At 46.6% G+C, this 21,976-nt stretch overlaps 1 protein-coding gene across 1 annotated transcript in view; it reads left to right on the top strand.

The window, feature by feature from the left end:
- The window catches only part of KLHL14 (kelch like family member 14), a 117,804-nt gene extending 97,970 nt beyond the window's left edge, over positions 1-19,834 (top strand). Inside the window, exon 9 of the mRNA XM_073679217.1 lies at positions 15,146-19,834. Within this exon, the coding sequence (XP_073535318.1) occupies positions 15,146-15,286 (141 nt within the window). The 3' untranslated portion in view covers positions 15,287-19,834. The remainder of the gene's footprint in view (positions 1-15,145) is intronic.
- Positions 19,835-21,976: the final 2,142 nt, after the last annotated feature.

Raw genomic sequence — 21,976 nt, 5'->3', positions numbered from 1 at the left:
GACAGGGTTTATTACTATCTCTGTCTTCCCAATTGCTGTAACCACAGCGCTGGACAAGCACTATGTATACAGTAATAGGAAGCACTGACAATGCTTCCTCCTCCAATACCTGTGATCATGGGATCGCTGTGTATGATGAGGAAGCAGGAGATGCTGGATTTTCACAGACCCAGATCAGCTCAGTTATGCAGCCAGGAGGCTGAATTTGCCCTGTGTGAAGAATATTGAAGAAATAATCATATGTCCATCATTGTGCCCTGTTTGGCATGGGATTATAGAGGTCTACAATGTACAGCTGTAATCCGACACTTCTGCAGCTAAAGAAGAAGGGAGGGGGCCGAGAGGCACGGAGTGACAAATACCTCACAGCAGCTGTGGAGCTGCACAGTAAGGCCCCATGTGGCTTACAAGCCATGTGGCATATCCTTTGTGTCAGACAAGTATAATTCAATACCGAGTTATAGGAATATGATACATCCCAGTGATACACCAAATAGATTTTTGGAACCATCCAAAAATGAAGAATGTCACCCTAGCTTCTAGTACAGTCTAGCGTGTAGGGGTAGCGAGATACACGGCACAGCCTTTTGGAAATCTCTACGGCCACTGTGTTTTGTCTCCACGCGTAGCAGGGGCCCGGCTGGATCCGATGACACCAGAACCGGCTCCCTAGGACCATCCATTAAGGAAGTATAGCACATTTTAGTTTTTGGAGTTTTTAGCTGAGAGGGGTGGAAAATTAGGTTCAGCCAGGAGGCAGGAGGGGAGTGACCCAGAGGGGTTAAGAGCCCAGCAGCCTTGGCTCCATTGTCTTTTGTCCTGGGAGATCGCGAGGATACATCGTGTGGGAGAAGTCCTGCAACAAATAGAGAGGGCCCCACAAGCCTCCCATGTGGCAGCCCCTCCGCCACAAGCCAGGCCTTCCATCTGACTGGTAACTGACTCTTAATAACTGCTTATATTTTTTGTACCACTACTTTTGTGTTTGCATCTCGGACCATTATGTATGTATAACCCTTATGTATATAGCATATTGTCTAGTGTGCCCTTAAGGCGATTAAATATATAATTTAACCTTGGGCTGCTCTTTTATCTCGATCCATGAACTCACACGTCCGTTGTTCGGCTTAATCCTCATGCTACCGGGGCGGGTTTCTGGCCCTATATAATTCGCGTTAATGGTCCGGGGACTTATATCTAATAGAAACTGGTGGCAGCCCTACGAGGCCGACAAGGTTTTGCTGCACTGGAGCTAGTGAAGGAGCCTCTCAGCCTGTCAGGGGTGTGAGCAAGTGTGGTGCCACGTCGGTGACTGAGTGGGCCACCTCTTCTTACTCCCGGTGCCTTCCTGTACCTGTGTGGACAGGGAGTGTCTATGTAGAACTGTACCAATCTGACCTTACGCGTCCCTGATGGGGTGTGGAACGTCACACTGGTGCAAAGGGCAGATCCGTATCACATGTTCCGTCTGACGTAATTGTGACGGCAGGTGGGTGGTGAGGTGTGGATCTGTCACAAGTGGTGGCAGCAGTGGGATTCTGCGGGATCTCTCTGCTGCCATTCATCACAAATGGTGGCAGCGGTGGGATTCTGCGGGATCTCTCTGGTACCATTCTTCACAAGTGGCGATAGAGGTGGGATTCTGTGGGATCTCTCTGGTTTCATTCTTCACACCCTGTAATTTGGGCCATCAAACCAGCCCCAGTTACAGGGAAAATCAGATAGAAAATAAAGTATTAATATTTTGAAATTTCCCCCAAAGTTCATTTATGACCTGATGGGGGGGGAGGTGTGAAATAAAAAAAAAATTAAATAAATAAAAAGCAGAAAAAATAAATAAGTAAAAAAGCTATTGCCGAACCCAATCACTGTTACTACCTACCCCCAACCTCATAGAAAATAAAAACATGCATCTGATTGTCATACAGAAAAATTTAAATTCATAATTAGTGATGAGCGAGCATACTTGCAACTACTCGGTACTCGCCCGAGCATCTCAGTACTCGAGATACTCGGAGCTCGCCAAGTACTTGCGAGATGCTCGGGCGAATGCTCGGGTCCCCTCCTTGCATGTTTGGCACTCTTTAGAGCGCCAATCAACATGCAAGGATTGCCTCCCACTCACTGTAATGCCTCAGCCATGTTGGTTGTGGCATTACAGTGATTGGCTGGCCGCACAGCGTCATCATGTTTTTATCAGACCTGGCGCCGCTGTGCTCGTCATTCTACTCCGCAATCAGGCAGTGTAGGGAGAGGTGCTGCTGAGCTAAGGAGAGATTTGGTTGTGTATTAAGTAGTGTAGGGAGAAAACAAGTACATTACACATATCCATCTCAACAAACAGTACTTCTGAGGACTAATCCATCTGCAGAGATATCAGGCAGGCAGTGTATATAGGCAGGCAGGCAGTATATATAGCAGACTGCAGTGCATATAGCTCAAGAGGCTCCATTCCAGTTCTGCCTTCTGCTGCTGTTAGACATTCCTAGACAAAGGCCCAGGTCTCAGGGGCCGGGAATAATTTTTTTGGGATCTTAATCCTCATTATTTTCTTAAAGAGCAATCCAGAGAACACCGTTTTTCTGCGCTATTTGCTTGTTGGCACTGCAGAATACAGCCAGGTCCTTTCCATATTACAGCGCTAAAAATCCAGCTATTTAAAACTGTGGTTTGTCCTTAACACGGATCGCATATAATTGCGCTGAAAATAGTGCCATTTTTGGCCTCCATTCAAATTTTTATTCAGTGTGTCAGCAAAGTTTTTGACACCGGTTTACTGTTCAAAATAGTTACCTACAGGCCAGGTATTTAAAACTGTTTTCTCCGTCACATGGATCACATATAATTGCGCTGAAAATACTGACATTTTTGGCCTCCATTCAATTTTTTTTTCAGTGTGTCAGCAAAGTTTTTGGCACCGGTTTGCTGTTCAAAATAGTTACCTACAGGCCAGGTATTTAAAACTGTGGTTTCTCCATCACACGGATTTCATATAACTTCGGTCCAAATTCAGCCATTTGTAGTGAGCATGGAAGATATTGTCCTCCATTTAAAATGGGCAAGGCGCGTGGCAAGGGACGGGAACTGGATGTGATGGTGATGGTGATGGTGCATGCAGAGGCCGAGGCTGTGGGCAAGCTGAAATTGTGCCGCAACAAACACCCACATCTTCTCGCCCGACATTCCTGTCCCAATTCCTAAGGGACCGCAGCACACTGTTATGCACACGCCCGGACTGACTGGCGTGTGCGTGATTAGTGATCCCACTGTGCCATGAACCGGAGAGTGCCTGGAGGGGCGTAACTAAGTATCAACCCGATCCGACCCAGGTCGCACGATGGCTACGACGCCGTGCACCAGGGGGGAACCGAGCAGAGGGACCAGGTGCCACTCCAGGTCAGACCCCAGACATGGCTGTCGACCCACACTGGGGAATACAGGAACAGGCAGGTTAGAGCACAGGCTGGGTAGGGTCCAGTACAGACTGGGAGATGGGTTCATAGCCGCAGATGCGGTAATCAAGCAGAGTAAAGCGAAACCGCAGGTGCGATGGACAAGGTTGAGCAGAGCGAAACCGCAAGTGCGGTGGACACGGTTGGGCAGAGCAAAACCACAGGTGCGGTGGACAGGGCTGAGCAGAGCGAAACCGCAGGTGCGGTGGACAGGGCTGAGCAGAGCGAAACCACAGGTGCGGTGGTCAGGGCTGAGCAGAGCGAAACCGCAGGTGCGGTGGACAGGGCTGAGCAGAGCGAAACCACAGGTGCGGTGGACAGGGCTGAGCAGAGCGAAACCACAGGTGCGGTGGACAGGTCTGAGCAGAGCGAAACTACAGATGCGGTAGACAAGGCTGAGCAGGCAGGAACCGCCAGAGTGGTAAGTAAGGCAGAGCAGAGATAAACCGCCGGGGCGGTAAGCAAGGCAGAGCAAGGGGAAAACCGCCAAAGCGGTGAGCAAAGACAGAGCAGAGGGGACAGGGCTCTGTTCACACGGAACAGACTGGAAGGGGAAGGCAGAACCAGATACACACAAGGTACTTGCAAAGAAGTAGCGAGTGGACTCCAAACTCACAAATGGAAGTACAGCGACAACGAGTAGGAGTTAGGTGCAGGTTCAGACTCTGCAGAAAAAGGAAAGGTACAGACATAAAGAAAAACAAGTAACAGGCTAGGAGAGTGTTCAGACAGTAACTGAGTGTTAAGACAGGAACTGACACTGCAGCGAGATACAGGAGAGAGTCTGGGTATGCGGCCCCCAGAAAGGCGGACAAACAGGCTAGAAGACACAGACAACAGGTCTGGGAATGCAGCCACCAGAAGGCAGGACGAACAGGCTAGGAGCGTGTTCAGACAGGCCTGGGAATACAGCCTCCAGGAAGGCGGACAGGCAAGAAAAACAGAACAGGACCTGGCACATGAGAGGCAAGAAGCCCTCTGAAGATAATAGTTGCTCAGGCACCAGCTTCAAGGTGGAGCTGGTTTAAATATCCAGTGACAGACAGCAATAGGCTGAGGACGCATTAGGGGTGTGCCCACAGCAGCTACAAAAACCAGGAAGTAACCGGGCCGCCGCCCTAAGCAGTCTGAACAGAGACAAACAGAGAGCATGAATAGAAGCCAGGCTAGCAGACTGGACTGAAGATCAAGTTTGCGATCATGCATAGTGAGAGATGGTGCACCATGCAAGCCCACCACCAGGTATGTTACAGTACTCCCCCTTACGCCACCTCTTCTTCAAGCCTGCAAGAGTGTTCCGCAGAGAATTGGGAGGCCAATCCTTCTCTTCAAGAGGATTACCTCTTCTGTCCACTAGAGGAAACAAAACTGATCTCATCATCTTGGTAACTAGGATGCTTCCTCCCATCAAGCCATCCTCAGCAACGGATGAAGTGGGTGAAGTACCAGGTACAGGGTGTAAGAAAGTCTCTGTCCATTTGTTATCAGGTAGCACCCTGGAGGATTCAGGAGACAACTGGAGGTCCTCCGCCTGGTTGGAGGGGTGCAGAGACTCGGGGGTAACCACTGCTTCGGGGTACACTTGGTTAAGCTCACTGGACAAAGTGAGCGAGGTATCAGGTACAGGGTGTAGGAAAGTCTCACTCCAATTTTTACCAAGTAGCACCCCGGAGGGTTCAGGAGACAACTGGATGTCCTCCGCCTGGTTGGAGGAGAGCAGAGACTCGGGGGTAACCATAGCTTCGGAGTACACTTGGTCAAACTCACTGGATGAAGCGGGCGAGGTATCAGGTACAGGGTGTAGGAAAGTCTCTCTCCATTTGTTATCAGGTAGCACCCCGGAGGATTCAGGAGGCAACTGGAGGTCCTCCGCCTGGTTGGAGGGGTGCAGAGACTTGGGGGTATCCACTGCCTCGATAGACGCAAGGCCAGATTTATTAGAGATGGAGGGTCCATGCTTTGGGACCATCCTCAAACTGGTTTCAGAGATGACATGTCTGTGAGGCGGGATGGTACCTGAAGCCAGATCATTGGTACAATCGTCGAGACTGTGTGGGGACACTGCCTCCGCTTCTCTTCCTTCGGAGACTTCAGCGCACAGCGAGTCAGCGACTAGCAGATCTGGTGAAGAAGAAGACATTGCTGACTGTCCTGAAAATACGGGGACTGGACACCCCTTGTACCTTAACAGTCCCCCAAGATACACCATGCAAGGTTTCCAGACCTGAGCGGGCACTAGATCTCTCGGCTCTGGACGACTTGTGGGTAAACCAGTCAGCACCTGAAAGGAAAGCTTCTTCAAGTTTAATGCTCCAATCTGGAGCTTAATTTGTACAGACATCTTTTGACTGTTTCTGAGTAGGGCTCGTCCTTCTGCTGCCAATGCCCAAACTGGCTTCTGGATTTTTCGGACGGGAATCAGACACTGACTCTTCAAGGCTTTAAGCCCGAAACTTCCGATTAATCCGAGGCTTTTACTTGCCACGGAGACAGTCATGGTCATCTGTGGAGAGGAAACACTAACGCCCAGGACAGCCTCTCCTACAGGCCTAATGTCTTGGGATTCTCCAACCTTCACTGGACAAAGACCGTCAGAGGGTCCGAAACAACCGCAGCGGGACTGCAATCCGATTTCGTGACTGAGTTCCGGCCTCTGCTTTGCCTGCTGAACATGGTCAACCTTCATGGATTCCGTGCGAGTAGCTGTTTCTACAGGCTGGGGAACAGGAGGTCTTTGGGAGGACAGAACCTGGCGTGATGGCTTGCCTCTACGCCTAGCACGTCTGGACTGCCTCTTGAGGTTGGGAAGAGAAGTATTCTGTGGAGCGTAGTCATCCTGTGAGGATTCTGGGTGGGCAGCAGTCTCTTCAGGCTGGAGAACAGGTGAGTTATCCACACACATTACCCATCGGGGCTGATCTGGGATATTGGGAAGGGAAGCTTTAGCAGAGGCTTCAGGATTGGGGTCATCGAAGACCATTAGAAAGGCCACCAGGAAGGCCTGCAGGTCAAGGACGATAGGATCCCATGCTTCCCATAGGGGGGTGATCCATTTCAAGGCATCACCCACTAGGTAGGATATCATAAATGCCACTTTAGCCCAATCGGTAGGAAAATAGAGAGGGTAGAACTTGAAATGCAGCATGCATTGCTCCACAAATGCATGGCTTTGTTTAGGATCCCCATAGTACCGTGGCAGATCCGCAGGAGCAAGTGCTGATAGATCCATTTGGGCTGGTGCATAAATCGCCTGGGCCATAGCTAGAGAAAAAAAAATATATTTTTTTTTTATTTTTAATGCACGTATTCGCTGGACACGGATTCAAAATGTCTCTGAGAGCGAAGGACCGTGGGGCTCAACGGGAACCATGGCCTGAGCAAACTGTTATGCACACACCCGGACTGACTGGCGTGTGCGTGATTAGTGATCCCACTGTGCCATGAACCGGAGAGTGCCTGGAGGGGCGTAACTAAGTATCAACCCGATCCGACCCAGGTCGCACGACGGCTACGACGCCGTGCACCAGGGAGGAACCGAGCAGAGGGACCAGGTGCGACTCCAGGTCAGACCCCGGACACGGCTGTTGACCCACACCGGGGAATACAGGAACAGGCAGGTTAGATCACAGGCTGGGTAGGGTTCAGTACAGACTGGGAGACGGGTTCAGAGCTGCAGATGCGGTAATCAAGCAGAGTAAAGCGAAACCGCAGGTGCGGTGGACAAGGCTGAGCAGAGCGAAGCCGCAGGTGCGGTGGACAGGGCTGAGCAGAGTGAACCCGCAGGTGCAGTGGACAGGGCTGAGCAGAGCGAAACCGCAGGTGCGGTGGACAGGGCTGAGCAGAGCGAAACCGCACGTGCGGTGGACAGGGCTGAGCAGAGCGAAACCACAGGTGCGGTGGACAGGGCTGAGCAGAGCGAAACCGCAGGTGTGATGGACAGGGCTGAGCAGAGCGAAGCCGCAGGTGCGGTGGACAGGGCTGAGCAGAGCAAAACCGCAGGTGCGCTGGACAGGGCTGAGCAGAGCGAAACCGCAGGTGCAGTGGACAGGGCTGAGCAGAGTGAAACCGCAGGTGCGGTGGACAGGGCTGAGCAGAGCGAAACTGCAGATGCGGTGGACAAAGCTGATCAGAGCGAAACCACAGATGCGGCCCCCAGAAAGGCGGACAAACAGGCTAGAAGATACAGACAACAGGTCTGGGTATGTAGCCCCCAGAAGGCAGGACAAACAGGCTAGGAGCGTGTTCAGACAGGCGTGGGAATACAGCCTCCAGGAAGGCGGACAGGCAAGAAAAACAGAACAGGACCTGGCACATGAGAGGCAAGAAGCCCTCTGAAGATAATAGTTGCTCAGGCACCAGCTTCAAGGTGGAGCTGGTTTAAATATCCAGTGACAGACAGCAATAGGCTGAGGACGCATTAGGGGTGTGCCCACAACAGCTACAAAAAACAGGAAGTAACCAGGCCGCCGCCCTAAGCAGTCAGAACAGAGACAAACAGACAGCATGAATAGAAGCCAGGCTAGCAGACTGGACTGAAGATCAAGTTTGTGATCTTGCATAGTGAGAGATGGTGCACCATGCAGGCCCGCCACCAGGTATGTTACACACACCACTATTGAACCCAGAGCAGTGTCAAAAGGTTGTTGGTTGGATAGCAGATAATGCTTCCAATCACTTTGCCACCTCCATCACCACCACCCTGTCTTTCACACGGTCATGTCTCAGTAGCCGTGAGTCTGGACTGCATATTCCTCACCCTCATCCTCCTTCCTCCCACCATGCCAAGTGCCTGGAGACAACTGATCCCACACTTGGACCCTCTGAAGAGCCGTTCACTTTTCCATTTATAGATTCGGGCTTCTCGCCCGGTCCACTTGAAGCGGGGCAAGAGGAGATCGCATGTATCGATGCCCAAATATTTGAGCAGCCATGGTCAGACGAAGGCCAAGGTGGGAAAGTGTCACAAGACGTGGACGATGATGAGACACAATTGCCGGAAAGTCAGGAGGAGGACCAGGGTGCGGAAGTGGAAGACGAGGTGGTGGATGATATAGTAACTGACCCAACCTGGCAGGAGAACATGCTGAGCAAGGACAGCAGCACACAGGGGGAGGGAGGCAGAGCACCCAACAGGCAGGAAGAAGCAGTGTGGTGGCCGCAGACAGAAGGCAGGCAACTGTTCCCCGTAACACCAACGAAAAGGAAGTTGCCAGTACAACTGTTAGGTCTTCCCGAGTCTGGTTGTTTTTTAAAGACTCTGCAGATAGCCCCAAAAAGGCCATTTGCACCACCTGCCAGGCCAGCATCAGCAGGGGTGGCAAAACTAGCAGCCTGGCCACCACCAGCATGATCAGGCACATGGCAGCAAAGCACCCGACTTTGTGGGCCGAACCCCAGGGTCCAGGAACAGTGTCTGCGGGTGGCACTATTGCTTCTTCTGCTGTCAATGGTGCATGCAAAGATGCCTCCTGCCCTTCACCTGTCATTGCACACTCTCAAGTAGCAGCATCAGGAAGCATGTCCACGTCCTTGTCCAACCGCAGAGTTCAGTTGTCCATACCCTAGTCCTTGGAACGTAAGCGCAAATACGCAGCCAACGCCCCACAAGCCAAACTACTAAATTCTCACATTTCACGACTGCTTGCACTCGAAAAGTTGCCTTTTAGGCTCGTGGAGACGGTAGCATTCCGCAACCTGATGGTGGCGGCCATCCCTTAGTACTCGGTCCCCAGCCGCCACTATTTCTCCTGGTGTGCCGTCCCCGCATTACACAAGCACGTGTCCCAAAACATTAGCCGTGTCCTCAACAACGCAGTTACCGGGAAAGTCCACCTAACCACGGACAAATGGACAAGTGCTTGTGGGCAGGGACGGTACATCTCGCTGACGGCACACTGGGTTAACATGGTGGAAGCCGGGACCCAGTCGGACCTTGGGAGAGAACACGTCCTCCCGACGCCAAGGATTGCGGGCCCTAGGTCAATCAGGGTTGCCCCCACAGTCTACAGCTCCTGCAACTCATACTCCTCAGCCTCCATCTCCGAAATGACCACATCAGTCAGAAGCTGGAAGCACTGCAGCACTGCCTCGGCCAAGCGGCAACAGGCTGTGCTGAAGTTAATATGCTTAGGTGACAAACCGCACAAAGCTGAAGAGTTGTGGACAGCTCTGAAAGAGCAGGCAGATCTATGGCTCACACCGCTGAACCTACAGCTAGGCATGGTCGTGTGTGACAATGGCCGGAACCTGGTGGCGGCTCTGAGGCGAGGCGAGCTCACACACATACCATGCCTGGCCCATGTGCTTAACCTCGTGGTTCAGCGGTTTCTCAAATCCTACCCGGAGCTGCCGGATCTGCTTGTTAAAGTACGTTGCCTGTGTGCTCATTTTAGAAAGTCACCTACAGCTTCTGCTGCCCTTGCCATGTTTCAGCAGCGTTTGCAGCTTCCGGCTCACAGACTGGTGTGTGATGTCCCCACACGTTGGAACTCTACACTGCAGATGTTGGGAATTATTTGTGAGCAGAAGAGGGCAGTTGTTGAGTACTAGCATCAACAACGCCATCGGTATTCAGTTCAGACTCCACACATAAGACCTCAGGAGTGGACATGGATGTCAGACATATGTACCATCCTCCAAAACTTTGAGGACTCCACCGAGATGGTGAGCGCCGATGACGCCATAATGAGCATCACCATCCCACTTTTCTGTCTTCTGTAATGTTCTCTGCTCACAATCAAAGAGGATGCATTGCAGGTGGTACACAATGAGATGGAGCAAGGAACCATACAGGGTGATTACACACAGCCCAGCCTCATCTCATCCCAACGTGGATTGGGTGACAATGAGGAAGAGGAGGAGGAGGAAGAACAGGAGCTACTTTCATGCGCTATAGACGGTACTACCTGCACAACTGTCATACCGTCTGTTCAGCGTGGATGGCCAGAGGACAGAGAGGAAGAGGAGGAGGAGGAGGGCATGGTCAGTCATCCTCTTGGTGAGGACACGGAAGTCATGCCTATTAGCAGTCTGGCACGCATAGCTGAGTTTATGTTACGCTGCCTTTCCAATGACCTTCGCGTTTTCAAAATTTTGGGTGACAGTCATTACTGGCTAGTGACACTTCTAGACCCACGCTACAAGGAGAACTTTATAACTCTTATTCCTGAGGCGGACAGGTCTACAAAAATGGGGCAGTACCAGAAGGCCCTTGTTGCGAAACTATTAAAAAAAATCACAGTTCGTTGGACTACCAAGGACTACAGGCGAGAGAGACACAACTTCAATCCAGCAGAGGTGGGGGAACACTGTCAAAGTTCTGGGAGAATTTTCTCAGCCCCTCCCATCGCACAGGCTCTGAGGCCCCGGGTACTCTCACAAGTAGTGCAAAGTTTGGGAAGATGCTGAGGGAGTACCTTGTCGACCGTACCAACATCCTCCGTGATTCCTCTGTGCCTTATAATTATTGGGTATTCAAGCTGGATACGTGCAATGATCTGGCTCTCTACAATTTGGAGGTCCTGGCCTGCCTTGCTGCTAGCGTTTTATCAGAGCGGGTTTTTAGTGCCGCTGGTGGAATTATAACTGATAAGCGCATCCGCCTGTCAACTGAAAATGCTGACAGGCTAACTCAAATCCAGTGTCTTTTTTTGGGAGGTGTATTCCTATGCACCTCTTCACACCCACACATGGGTATACGCTTCCTGATTTTGGCTCTTGTCCTCCTCCTTCTCCTCATCCTCATTCTCCACCACCATATCACCAGGGTGACTGTGGTCCGTGATGCAACACCCACATAATTTTTTTAAAGGGTTTTTATGATGTCAGTAAAAAATTTTTTTTTATATAGTATGTTCAGGTATATCCCCCAGGGGTAAGTATTTGTCAGCCCATACACTTAGTGCATGGGCATTACAAGTATAGGAGACCCTCTCCTATCTAATGGGCACATTTTTTATGAGGCCCTCCTCCACGTCTCTTCCAAGGGGCATTGGAGTACCTCACAATTTTTGGCAACCCTTGCATTCACTGCATAGGCCAACTCTATGGGAGACCCACTTTCTAATAATGGGAACATTTTTTTCAGGAGGCCTCCTCTACGTCTCTTCCAAGGGGCATTGGAGTGCCTCCAAATTTTTGGCAACCCTTGCATTCACTGCATAGGCAAACACAATGGGAGACCCACTTCCTAATAATGGGAATATTGTTTTCAGGAGGACCTCTGACCTCTACGTCTCATCCAAGGGGCATTGGAGTGCCTCCAAATTTTTGGCAACCCTTGCATTCACTGCATAGACAAACGCAATGGGAGACCCGCTTCCTAATAATAGGAACATTGTTTTCAGGAGGCCCTCTGACCTCCACGTCTCTTCCAAGGGGCATTGGAGTGCCTCCAAATTTTTGGCAACCCTCGCATTCATTGCATAGGCAAACACAATTGGAGACCTACTTCCTAATAATGGGAACATTGTTTTCAGGAGGCCCTCCTCTAAGTCTCTTCAAAGGGGTATTTAGGTGCGTCCAAATTTTCAAAGTGGTATTGGGGTGCGTCCAAATTTTGGGCAGCCCTGCCACTCACTTCATACGTAATAACAGTATAGGAGACCCACTCTTTAGTAATGGAAGCAATAAAACATAGCCGGCTGATGGCTCTCTAAAAATAGTGAGGGCTGACTGCTGGCCCTTTTAGAATAGTATAGGCCGCCTGATGGCCCTATAAAAATAGGCTTTGTGACTTTCAGAGTCCCTCCTTCATAAATGAAACACGATGTGTCTGATGATATCTCACACACATAATAAAACATAAAAATCACTGCACACGTAGAGAGGTATGGTATGCTTTAGGTGAAACTTTATTTGAAGGGTGATGCTTGAGGTGACTAGTGGGACATTTTGGCCAACACTGTGGCCTTGATCACAATGTCGCAAGTAGATAGACTTGTGCCCTGACAGGCTTGCCTACAGCGTCCTCCACCGGAACCACCAATGACAGGTTCAGAACATTTAAGGGATCACGTTTAAATCCACACGGATCCCTGTACAGGCTTTTCTGGAGCACCGCACCTGCCGAGACCTTAATCTATGGGGCGGGCCATTATCGCCTCCCAAATTATCTGGCAACATATATCCCATACACGTGGCACACAGTTCCGAGCCAACTGCAGCACGGCACCAGACCATACTTGCCTGTCCGCCATTTATAATTTTCCAGCAGGCGTGGTCCTTGTCTCCAGGACACCCTGAACCCAGAACTTTTCTAACTGACGGGCATACTCCATCCGTGTCTATACCCAGACACCTCCTACCGGATTGGTTTCCTTATCTAAGAATTGCCCCTCACTTCTACTTGACTGGTAATTCTTCTCCTTTGTTTCCCGGATGCGTCTATCCACTTGCGACATTGTGATCTAGGCCACAGTGTTGGCCGAAACGTCCCACTAGTCGCCTCAAGCATCACCCTTCAAATAAAGTTTCACCTAAAGCATACCATGCCTCTCTAAGTGTGCAGTGATTTTTATGTTTTCTTACTGTCGGAACCACTGGCTCCCTTCACTAGCACCGTGACTTTCCACTTTTTTGAGTGCTAGCCTTTATCGTTTCCACTCGATATCTCACACACCACATGGCCAGATAAGGTTGTAAAATGTTAAAATGACATTTCCTGGTGAATACATTTGTCACGGCTAAAAGGAAAGAAAAAATGCAAAAACGCATCAAAAACGCTAAGTGTGAACATAGCCCAAGGTGTGGAGGAGTATTTTTGTTTTTGGATATTTATTTTGCTCTATATACAAGTCATTACCCTGGAAAGAATGTTCCTTAACATATTTCCCAGGAAAATCCATTTTGCTTTTGTTTTGGTATGTTTTATTGTGAGTCCGTAAAAGTGGCGAAATACCTCTGACAACGTTGTTGACAGAAGTGACCTGGGTGTCAGAAATGCTTCCAGTGGTCTTCCCCATGCTGTTCCCATGTAATTTGAGCACTGTTCCCATTGATTTGGGCAATTTTTAGGCCCTCTGCAGACCGCTGAGGGGAGCCGCTTGAAAAATGCTCGAGTTTCCCATAGACTTACATTGGGCTCGTTGCTCGGGTCGAGCACCTGAGTATTCCAATGTGCTCAACCCGAGCATCGAGCACCCAAGCTTTTTAGTGCTCGCCCATCACTATTCATAAGACATCTCTGGAGTGGGGACATATCACCCTCACATTGAACACATGGGATTAATTATAACTGGGAAAGAAAGAAACAAATTATAAGGTGGGAAGAGAGAAAGAACTAACACTTCAACTTCCATTGAAATATGGGCCTTCTGCAGTGAACAGGTAATGACAACAGGAGATTTGACCTGGGAAAAAGAAACAAAGAGTGAGATTAGTTTACGCAAAGGCGGGGAAGTACACTTCCCAGGGATAGAGCTTCCTGTGATTAGAGCACTGTTCTGAGACATTTTGGAGCCCGGGCTCAGTGGTGAATATTGGGGTTTGCATCTATGCAATATTTATGGGAAGAGATGAACATAATGCATTCACTTACATCACAGTAAGGCCGGCAGAACCCCTCCAACTTAATATTGGTCCAATGGATGGTGGTATCCATGCCATGTTTCATCTCTATAGACAGGTAAAATTGCGATAAAAAACATGACGACAATATCTTCTGCCTAGGACCTCCAGGGGCAAAGATATCCTGTCAGTTGGGGATGTCATAAAATTCTAAAGGACCTAGCAACCAGCCTCCACATGAGCTCACCAAGGGAAGGTATATGGGCGTTACCTTGATCTAGTAAAAAGTAGAATTTGGGTACAGCTTGCTGTGGTTCTGTCCTTTTTCCTAAGAAATACCTCCTTCCGATAATATCTGAGCCATTTATGTGACACAGATTTAGCCATTTTCTTTTGTTATCCCTTTTAATTCATGTAATTGTATATACTGTATTGTTTTGTTCCCATTTTTTATCATCTTTGTATATTTTTTTTTTAAACACTGCATACCTTTCCCGATTAAATATATCAAAGTTAATAGCTCTGTTCCTCTTTCTCTGTAAACCACCCCCTGAAGCCATACACTACCTGTAACAGGCGTCCAGTTGGCCTGTATAAATGATTAGTGGTGGCAGCTACAGTAGTAGTTATTTTTGTTATTGTGGAGTTGGCAATGACTGTACCAAGGTATAAATATATATTCCATGCCTTGGAATCAGAGGTGTATATACCATTCACTCACTGTGAGTTTCCCAATAACCGGCCTAGTAGTGGAAGCAGCCACGGCCTCGTCCATCACTCGTCAGTCAATTGCGTAATTTTCCTGAAGATTGGAGGCAGCAGAGTTGCGTTCCCATGAAAACTGGTGGCAGCGGTAGGATCTGCGCCACCCCCCAGCTGTTATCTTTGATAACTAGTAGCAGCGGTTGGATCTGCGCGACTCCCCTAGGCTGTTATCTTTGACATGATATATAAAAATACAGAAAGGGGGAAAAATAAAATGTATTTTACTGTTTCTTTGTGGTCATAAAAAATGTGAAAACAGACACGTACTTCACTAGTATGATAATAACATAAAAATTCTGCCCTCCCCCCCCCAAAAAAAAAAAGTGTCTGCTCAAGAATTGAGGACAATGGCCTGGACTTGAACTGGTTAAGATATTTGTATGGAAGTTCAGAGGTGTTGATAATGTTCTTTTATGTTTTAGGGAGCCTACAAGTCATCAACTATTTGCTATAGTCCAGAGAAAGCCAGCTGGACAGAACTGGAGGGAGATGTTGCTGAGCCCCTCGCTGGTCCGGCATGTGCCACGGTCATACTACCAGCCTGCGTCCCATACAACAAATAGCGGATACAGTGGGAAGGACGCTGGAACATTACAGAGACTCATTTTCTTTGAGAATCATTTTCTTCCTTTTAAAGGGTTGTACAAGCGTTATAGAAATGAACAATGTCTTAAAGATTTATTAACAGTAGGACTAGCAATGAGGCTGGCGAAGCTACTTTATCAACAAGGAATTTACAAAACAGGGAGATTTATAATACAGCAGCGGGCACAGATATATCCGTACCATTGTAATATAATTCTGCAAATGACCCCTGTTAGGGGTGTGATTACCAAGTGTGTATGCCGCGATCTGTTATCATTCTAAAGGCAGAACCTGTATGTTTTTAACATAACCGTTCTGATAGAGACACATAATCTCTAGTGCACAAGACTCCTTAGTGTAAGAAGAATGGGTAGTCCAACAAGATAAACATATTTCCTATAAAACATGTCCTCCTCAATCACTTCTACATCAGTGTCCTTGTTATTTTATGCATGAAGAGGCAACAAATAGTTCATATCCCAACAAGTGACAATTGGGCAGATTCAGATGTATAGATGTCACCAAAGCAGATGGCCAACAGTGTTAGTGGTCTCATATGTACACAATGGATCAACTCGCTGATAATAACATATACGTGCAACGTGGGTATATTATCTGGCTGGTCGTAACTGAATGTAGCACATAACTGATTTTACATTGCTTATTTTTAGGGTCCCTTATCTACAGGGCATATAATCAGCATTTCCATAGCAGTGGGTTCATTAATACCTAATTGCTGGCCCCTACTGTTTTTTGAAGTCAGGTGGAACAGGTTCTGAGCTCGCAGCAATGCTGCAATCTTGCAGGAACAGGTCATGGGCCCGACTGTCAAAGACAAAAGGGAACCCTGAGGAAAAGTTAGAAGTCGTTTGTAACTGTTTCTGTCTTCTTTTTTTCTGGCCTACCTAGCCTTCGAAACGTATATAGTGACTAGAGGAAATGCCAGTACTTCTAATGAAATCTACAAACACATGAATTTGGGATGCACCACAGAGAACTGCTTTTCAAACTAAGTGGTGCTCCGATTGATGAAAAAAAATAAAAAAAAACAATTATAAAGAATTAATTTCCCCAACAGGTCACATTATGCCATAAAATATAGAGGAATATACATAAAAAATTTAAATATATGGTAAAAAAAGAATACAGAAAAGAATGTACACACTGCTCAAGCCAACATAAACCCTCACCAATAGCCACCCGGTTCATCCAATGCTATTATATATCAAGAGAACCAAAACTAAATAATGGGCCCATTGTAAGATTTTATTTTAGTGTCAATTTTCAAATTTTAAGAATATTAAACTGCAGGTTTTTCATGTACACTTTACCCTGCGCAAAAAAAGAAAAACGTTTTCACTGAAATTGTATCTAAAATAGCTGTAAGTATCTTGAAAAAAAAGCAAGTTTTTAACCACCAAATCCGCAAAATCACTAATAGCGTCTGGCCATTTAGGACTGAAACGTCCTGTTCTTTAAGGGGTTCAATTCTAGAATGTATCCATAAGGCCTCGTTCAGATGTTTGTGTTTCATGTATGTGTTGTATCAGTGTTTTTCATGGATACAACATGTACCCATTATAGTCTATAGAGCTGCTCACATGTCTGTGTTTTTCAAACCAAAACACTGACACGAAGGATACTCCTGTATATACAATTTCTGTTGCTGCTGTTTTAGGGCTGATACGCAATGAAGGTGGCTTACAATATGGATGATGTTTCTGGCAGAACAGGGGAATCCCTTATTTTCTGGTCATTTGCATTTTCTATAAATATGAGTGGGAATGGTATCAATAGTTCATATATAAAATGAATGGGAAGAAAGATCAATTCATGGCCCTGAAAGTAAATAACAATATTTAAAAGAATGGCAAGTAAGGGGAAAAAGAGAGACGACAAATATAATAAAAAATATACAAATAATAATATAATATCACATTTTGGTCATAGCCACAACCTCTTTCAGAGGCCATGGTATCCCAATGGATCATTCCCTGTCTGCCTAAACTGAAGATTCAGCCAATAAATCAGAAGAAACCTACCAGAATTTCTGGTTTTGTTCACTTTGCCAACACTTGACTTTAGGAGGTCTTGCTTTTTCCAGGAGCTTCCCTGATATATAGTATATCTTGTGCATGACATGAGAGGAGGCCTACCACAGAGATTGAAGCTTGACATAATTAATAACATTTTGTTCATGATGCATAATAAATCATTGGTACACCTCTGTTCTGTAACAGGCTGGGGCGGACATACTGTTGGTGCAGTCCGTGTAGCCGCATAAGGGCCTAAGTGGTAAGGGGCCAAATTCTACCTCCAGAACAGTAAACAGCTCATGTCAAAACCACATTTTTTTGGACTGCAAAGAGCCCATATGGTGCCCTGGACAGAGGCCCTCTCCTGTCTGTGTCCATCAGAACATTCTTTAATTCATTTTTATGTTGTTTTTCAAGACCACAAGTAGATTTTTGTTTCCATTGTTGCACAATTTTTAGAGCCCCGACTGTATGCCTTATTATAAAAGAGAAAAACAGGTAATTGATAACATTGAAATGCTACTACTACCTGAGTTACATATTTGAAAATTTTGCATCCAAATTTACAATCTTTTGAGATTCTCTTGATACGGTCTTTAATTTCATGGTATAAAGCTCTTGCCATTTCGAAAAGGATTCAGTTCATTCATGAGAGAAAGGATGGAAATGGGACATTAGACAAGCTCATGATTCATATGTGAGCTTATACTTCACAGTGAGATTTATAAAAACGCAGATATTTTTGGCTTAAGAGCTTGCAGCCAACAGATAGCGCTGAGGATAATTTATACTTCTGGACTATCTGGCCTATGCCTTGTGCTCTGCCGAATTCTTCTTCACAGTCTTGTGTTCTTCTAACTTATTGAATTCCCTTTGACTTTCATCTTAGACAGTGATCTACTGGCATCTGTTCTTGATGTACTGCATTTTATTATGTGCATAAAAGTGCAAAGGGCCCTTCCTTTTACAATTACAGAGTATAATCAGTTTTACCTACAGGGTTCTACATGCACTCACATTTTACAGGTTGAAGGAAAAATATAATTTAATAGGCAGACAACCATGAAGTATTAATAGGTTCAACATCAGGATGTAATCTGAATGTCAGCCGTGCATTCTACTGAATCAACCTCTGCGTACATTTTACTCCTTTGTGTGCCAGGAAGATCTGATTGTAAATTATGTTAAGGACACAGGTTCAACGCATAACGAACCAGTCACTTAGGTGCAGAAACTGCTTTGTTACATGGACTCATAACGCGGCTCTATTGTGGTCACTGCTCCCTCGATCATTAACACTCTTCTTGTCCGTTCACAGAGGGTTCAACTAATCTGAACATTTATAAGTAACTCTGTAAAGGGAACCTGTCAGCTGAATCATGCTGGCCAAACCACGGGCAGTGTGAATCAGAGCCTGGCTACACGATTGCAGCAAGGTATATTATTGTCAGATCTGGCAGGGACCATAGGAATAGACCTGACTAGTCCAACGCTGCCTCCCGACTGGATTTTACCAACATTGCTAGAGGTGATTGACAGCTCTATCCCATAACGAGATCCCTGTCAATCACCTCTTGCAGCGCTGAGCGGCACCAGAGCATTTCAGAGAAAACTATACCTGGCTGCAATCATGGAGCCAGACTCTGACTCTACTCGTGGTTTGGACAACATGGATTGGATGATGGCTACCCTTTAAAAATTCTTTAATCCACGCATAATTTTGTCAATTATATCATTTTTTTCCTGTATAATTTCAGAAAAATGAGTACTAGCAATAGGGTAGCCAAGTGCTAGGTAATTTTGGGATTTGTTATTTGACCATATACTGGTCCTGCATGTGATTTAAAGTGGATTTTCACCTCCCCTGACATGTCCATTGTAGTGTATGCTAGAATTCTAGATAATCTTTCCGTAAATCTCTGCTTGGTGGCAGTCCCTTTGTCAATCCTCCTACAAATTTACAGAACAATTGACAATTGTTTGTTACCAGTTGGGAGTGTGTCCCTATACACTTAGTGTCCAATCAATTATGACAGTGCCAGATTCCTTAGGGACACAGCCCTGGTACTTCCGAGTTGTCCATTATTTTACAAATATTTAGGAAGAACAACAGAGGAACAGCACAACATAGGGTTACAAGTAGAGATGAACAAATCAATTCGTAACTAATCCTATTCTTTAGAAATTTCCAGAAAAATTTGGATGCTGGCTGTCATTTTGCTGTTTTCTTTTTAGAGCCTGGAAGGGGTTAAAAATAATAAACCTAATATAGACACTTGTACTAGACCCGAACCTTACTTGTTCTTACATTGATAATGATGTGTGTCACCACCACCAAGGTCAACCATGGGCTTTACCATCAGTTAATCCAGTGTGGAGATCCGCGGAGTTGGGGCAGCGTAAGGACAGGTGACGGGTGGACCTAAGACAGGCGAGTATACAGTTATATGAAAAAGTTTGGGCACCTCTATTAATCTTAAGCTTAATGTTTTATGAAAATTGGTGTTTTTGCAACAGCTATTTCAGTTTGATATATGTAATAACTGTTGGACACAGTAATGTTTCTGCCTTGAAATGAGGTTTATTGTACTAACAGAAAATGTGCAATCTGCATTCAAACAAAATTTGACAGGTGCATAAGTATGGGCACCCTTCTCATTTTCTTGTTTTAAATACTCCTACCTACTTTTTACTGACTTACTAAAGCACTTTTTTTGGTTTTGTAACCTCATTGAGCTTTGAACTTCATAGCCAGGTGTATGCAATCATGAGAAAAGCTATTTAAAGTGGCCACTTGCAAGTTGCTCTCCTGTTTGAATCTCCTCTGAAGAGTGGCATCATGGGCTCCTCAAAACAACTGTCAAATGATCTGAAAACAAAGATTATTCAACATAGTTGTTCAGGGGAAGGATACAAAAAGCTGTCTCAGAGATTTAACCTGTCAGTTTCCACTGTGAGGAACATAGTAAGGAAATGGAAGAACACAGGGACAGTTCTTGTTAAGGCCAGAAGTGGCAGGCCAAGAAAAACATCAGAAAGGCAGAGAAGAAGAATTGTGAGATCAGTCAAGGACAATCCCCAGACCACCTCCAGAGAGCTGCAGCATCAACTTGCTGCAGATGGTGTCACTGTGCATCGGTCAACTATACAACGCACTTTACACAAGGAGAAGCTGTATGGGAGATTGATGCGAAAGAAGCCGTTTCTGCAAGCACGCCACAAACAGAGTCGGCTGAGGTATGCAAAAGCACATTTGGAGAAGCCAATTTCTTTTTGGAAGATGGTCCTGTGGACTGATGAAACCAAGATTGAGTTGTTTGGTCATACAAAAAGGCGTTATGCATAGCGGCAAAAAAACACAGCATTCCAAGAAAAACACTTGCTACCCACAGTAAAATTTGGTGGAGGTTCCATCATGCTTTGGGGCTGTGTGGCCAATGCCGGCACCGGAAATCTTGTTAAAGTTGAGGGACGCATGGATTCTACTCAGTATCAGCAGATTCTTGACAATAATGTTCAAGAATCAGTGATAAAGTTGAAGTTACGCAGGGGATGGATCTTTCAGCAAGACAATGATCTAAAACACCACTCCAAATCTACTCAGGCATCCATGCAGAGGAACAATTACAATGTTCTGGAATGGCCATCCCAGTCCCCAGACCTGAATATCATTGAACATCTGTGGGATCATTTGAAGAGGGCTGTCCATGCTCGGCGACCATCAAACTTAACTGAACTGGAATTGTTTTGTAAAGAGGAATGGTCAAAAATACCTTCATCCAGGATCCAGGAACTCATTAAAAGCTACAGGAAGCGACTAGAGGCTGTTATTTTTGTAAAAGGAGGATCTACTAAATATTAATGTCACTTTTCTGGTGAGGTGCCCATACTTATGCACTTGTCAAATTTTGTTTGAATGCAGATTGCACATTTTCTGTTAGTACAATAAACCTCATTTCAAGGCAGAAACATTACTGTGTCCAACAGTTATTACATATATCAAACTGAAATAGCTGTTGCAAAAACACCAATTTTTATAAAACATTAAGCTTAAGATTAATAGGGGTGCCCAAACTTTTTCATATAACTGTATAATACTAGATGGTGGCCCGATTGTAACGCATCGGGTATTCTAGAATATGTATGCGGCCTACCAGGCGCGACTAATCAGCGAAGCAGTGTTTAAATGGGTTGTGCACTACTTTAAATTAACCCCCCAATGTATCCCCCCGGGGCCCCTAATGAATTTTGTAATTACGTCATGTTGTCAATACTGCTTGTGAAAACATCGCTGACCACGCACAGCCAGCACGTAATTCCCCCGGCTGCAGCCGGCTCTTGCTTCCGCTTACATCACAACTATTTGCGGCTGCAGACGGGTCTCCTGTTCCGCGTACGACGGTGAATGACGGGCTGTGGGCGGGGTTATCCCCCATCGTGTCACACCCAGCATCCACCGCGCGCTCTGCCAATGAATGCGCGTGCGGTGGATGCCGGGTGTGACGGGATGGGGGATAACCCTGCCCACAGCCCATCACTCACCATGGAACGTGAAACAGGTCATCTCCCGGCTGCGTCGCCGCTGATCTCCCAATGGTGGCCTGCGTGTTTCAAATCCGGCGCCAATTCGCG

Source organism: Phyllobates terribilis, unplaced genomic scaffold, assembly GCF_046119375.1.
Source record: "Phyllobates terribilis strain yellow unplaced genomic scaffold, ASM4611937v1 Scaffold_4__5_contigs__length_816908805, whole genome shotgun sequence".
NCBI classification, from domain to species: Eukaryota; Metazoa; Chordata; class Amphibia; order Anura; family Dendrobatidae; genus Phyllobates; species Phyllobates terribilis.
The sequence above is the reverse complement of the archived record's forward strand: the minus strand, read 5'-3'. Positions and strand labels throughout refer to the sequence as shown.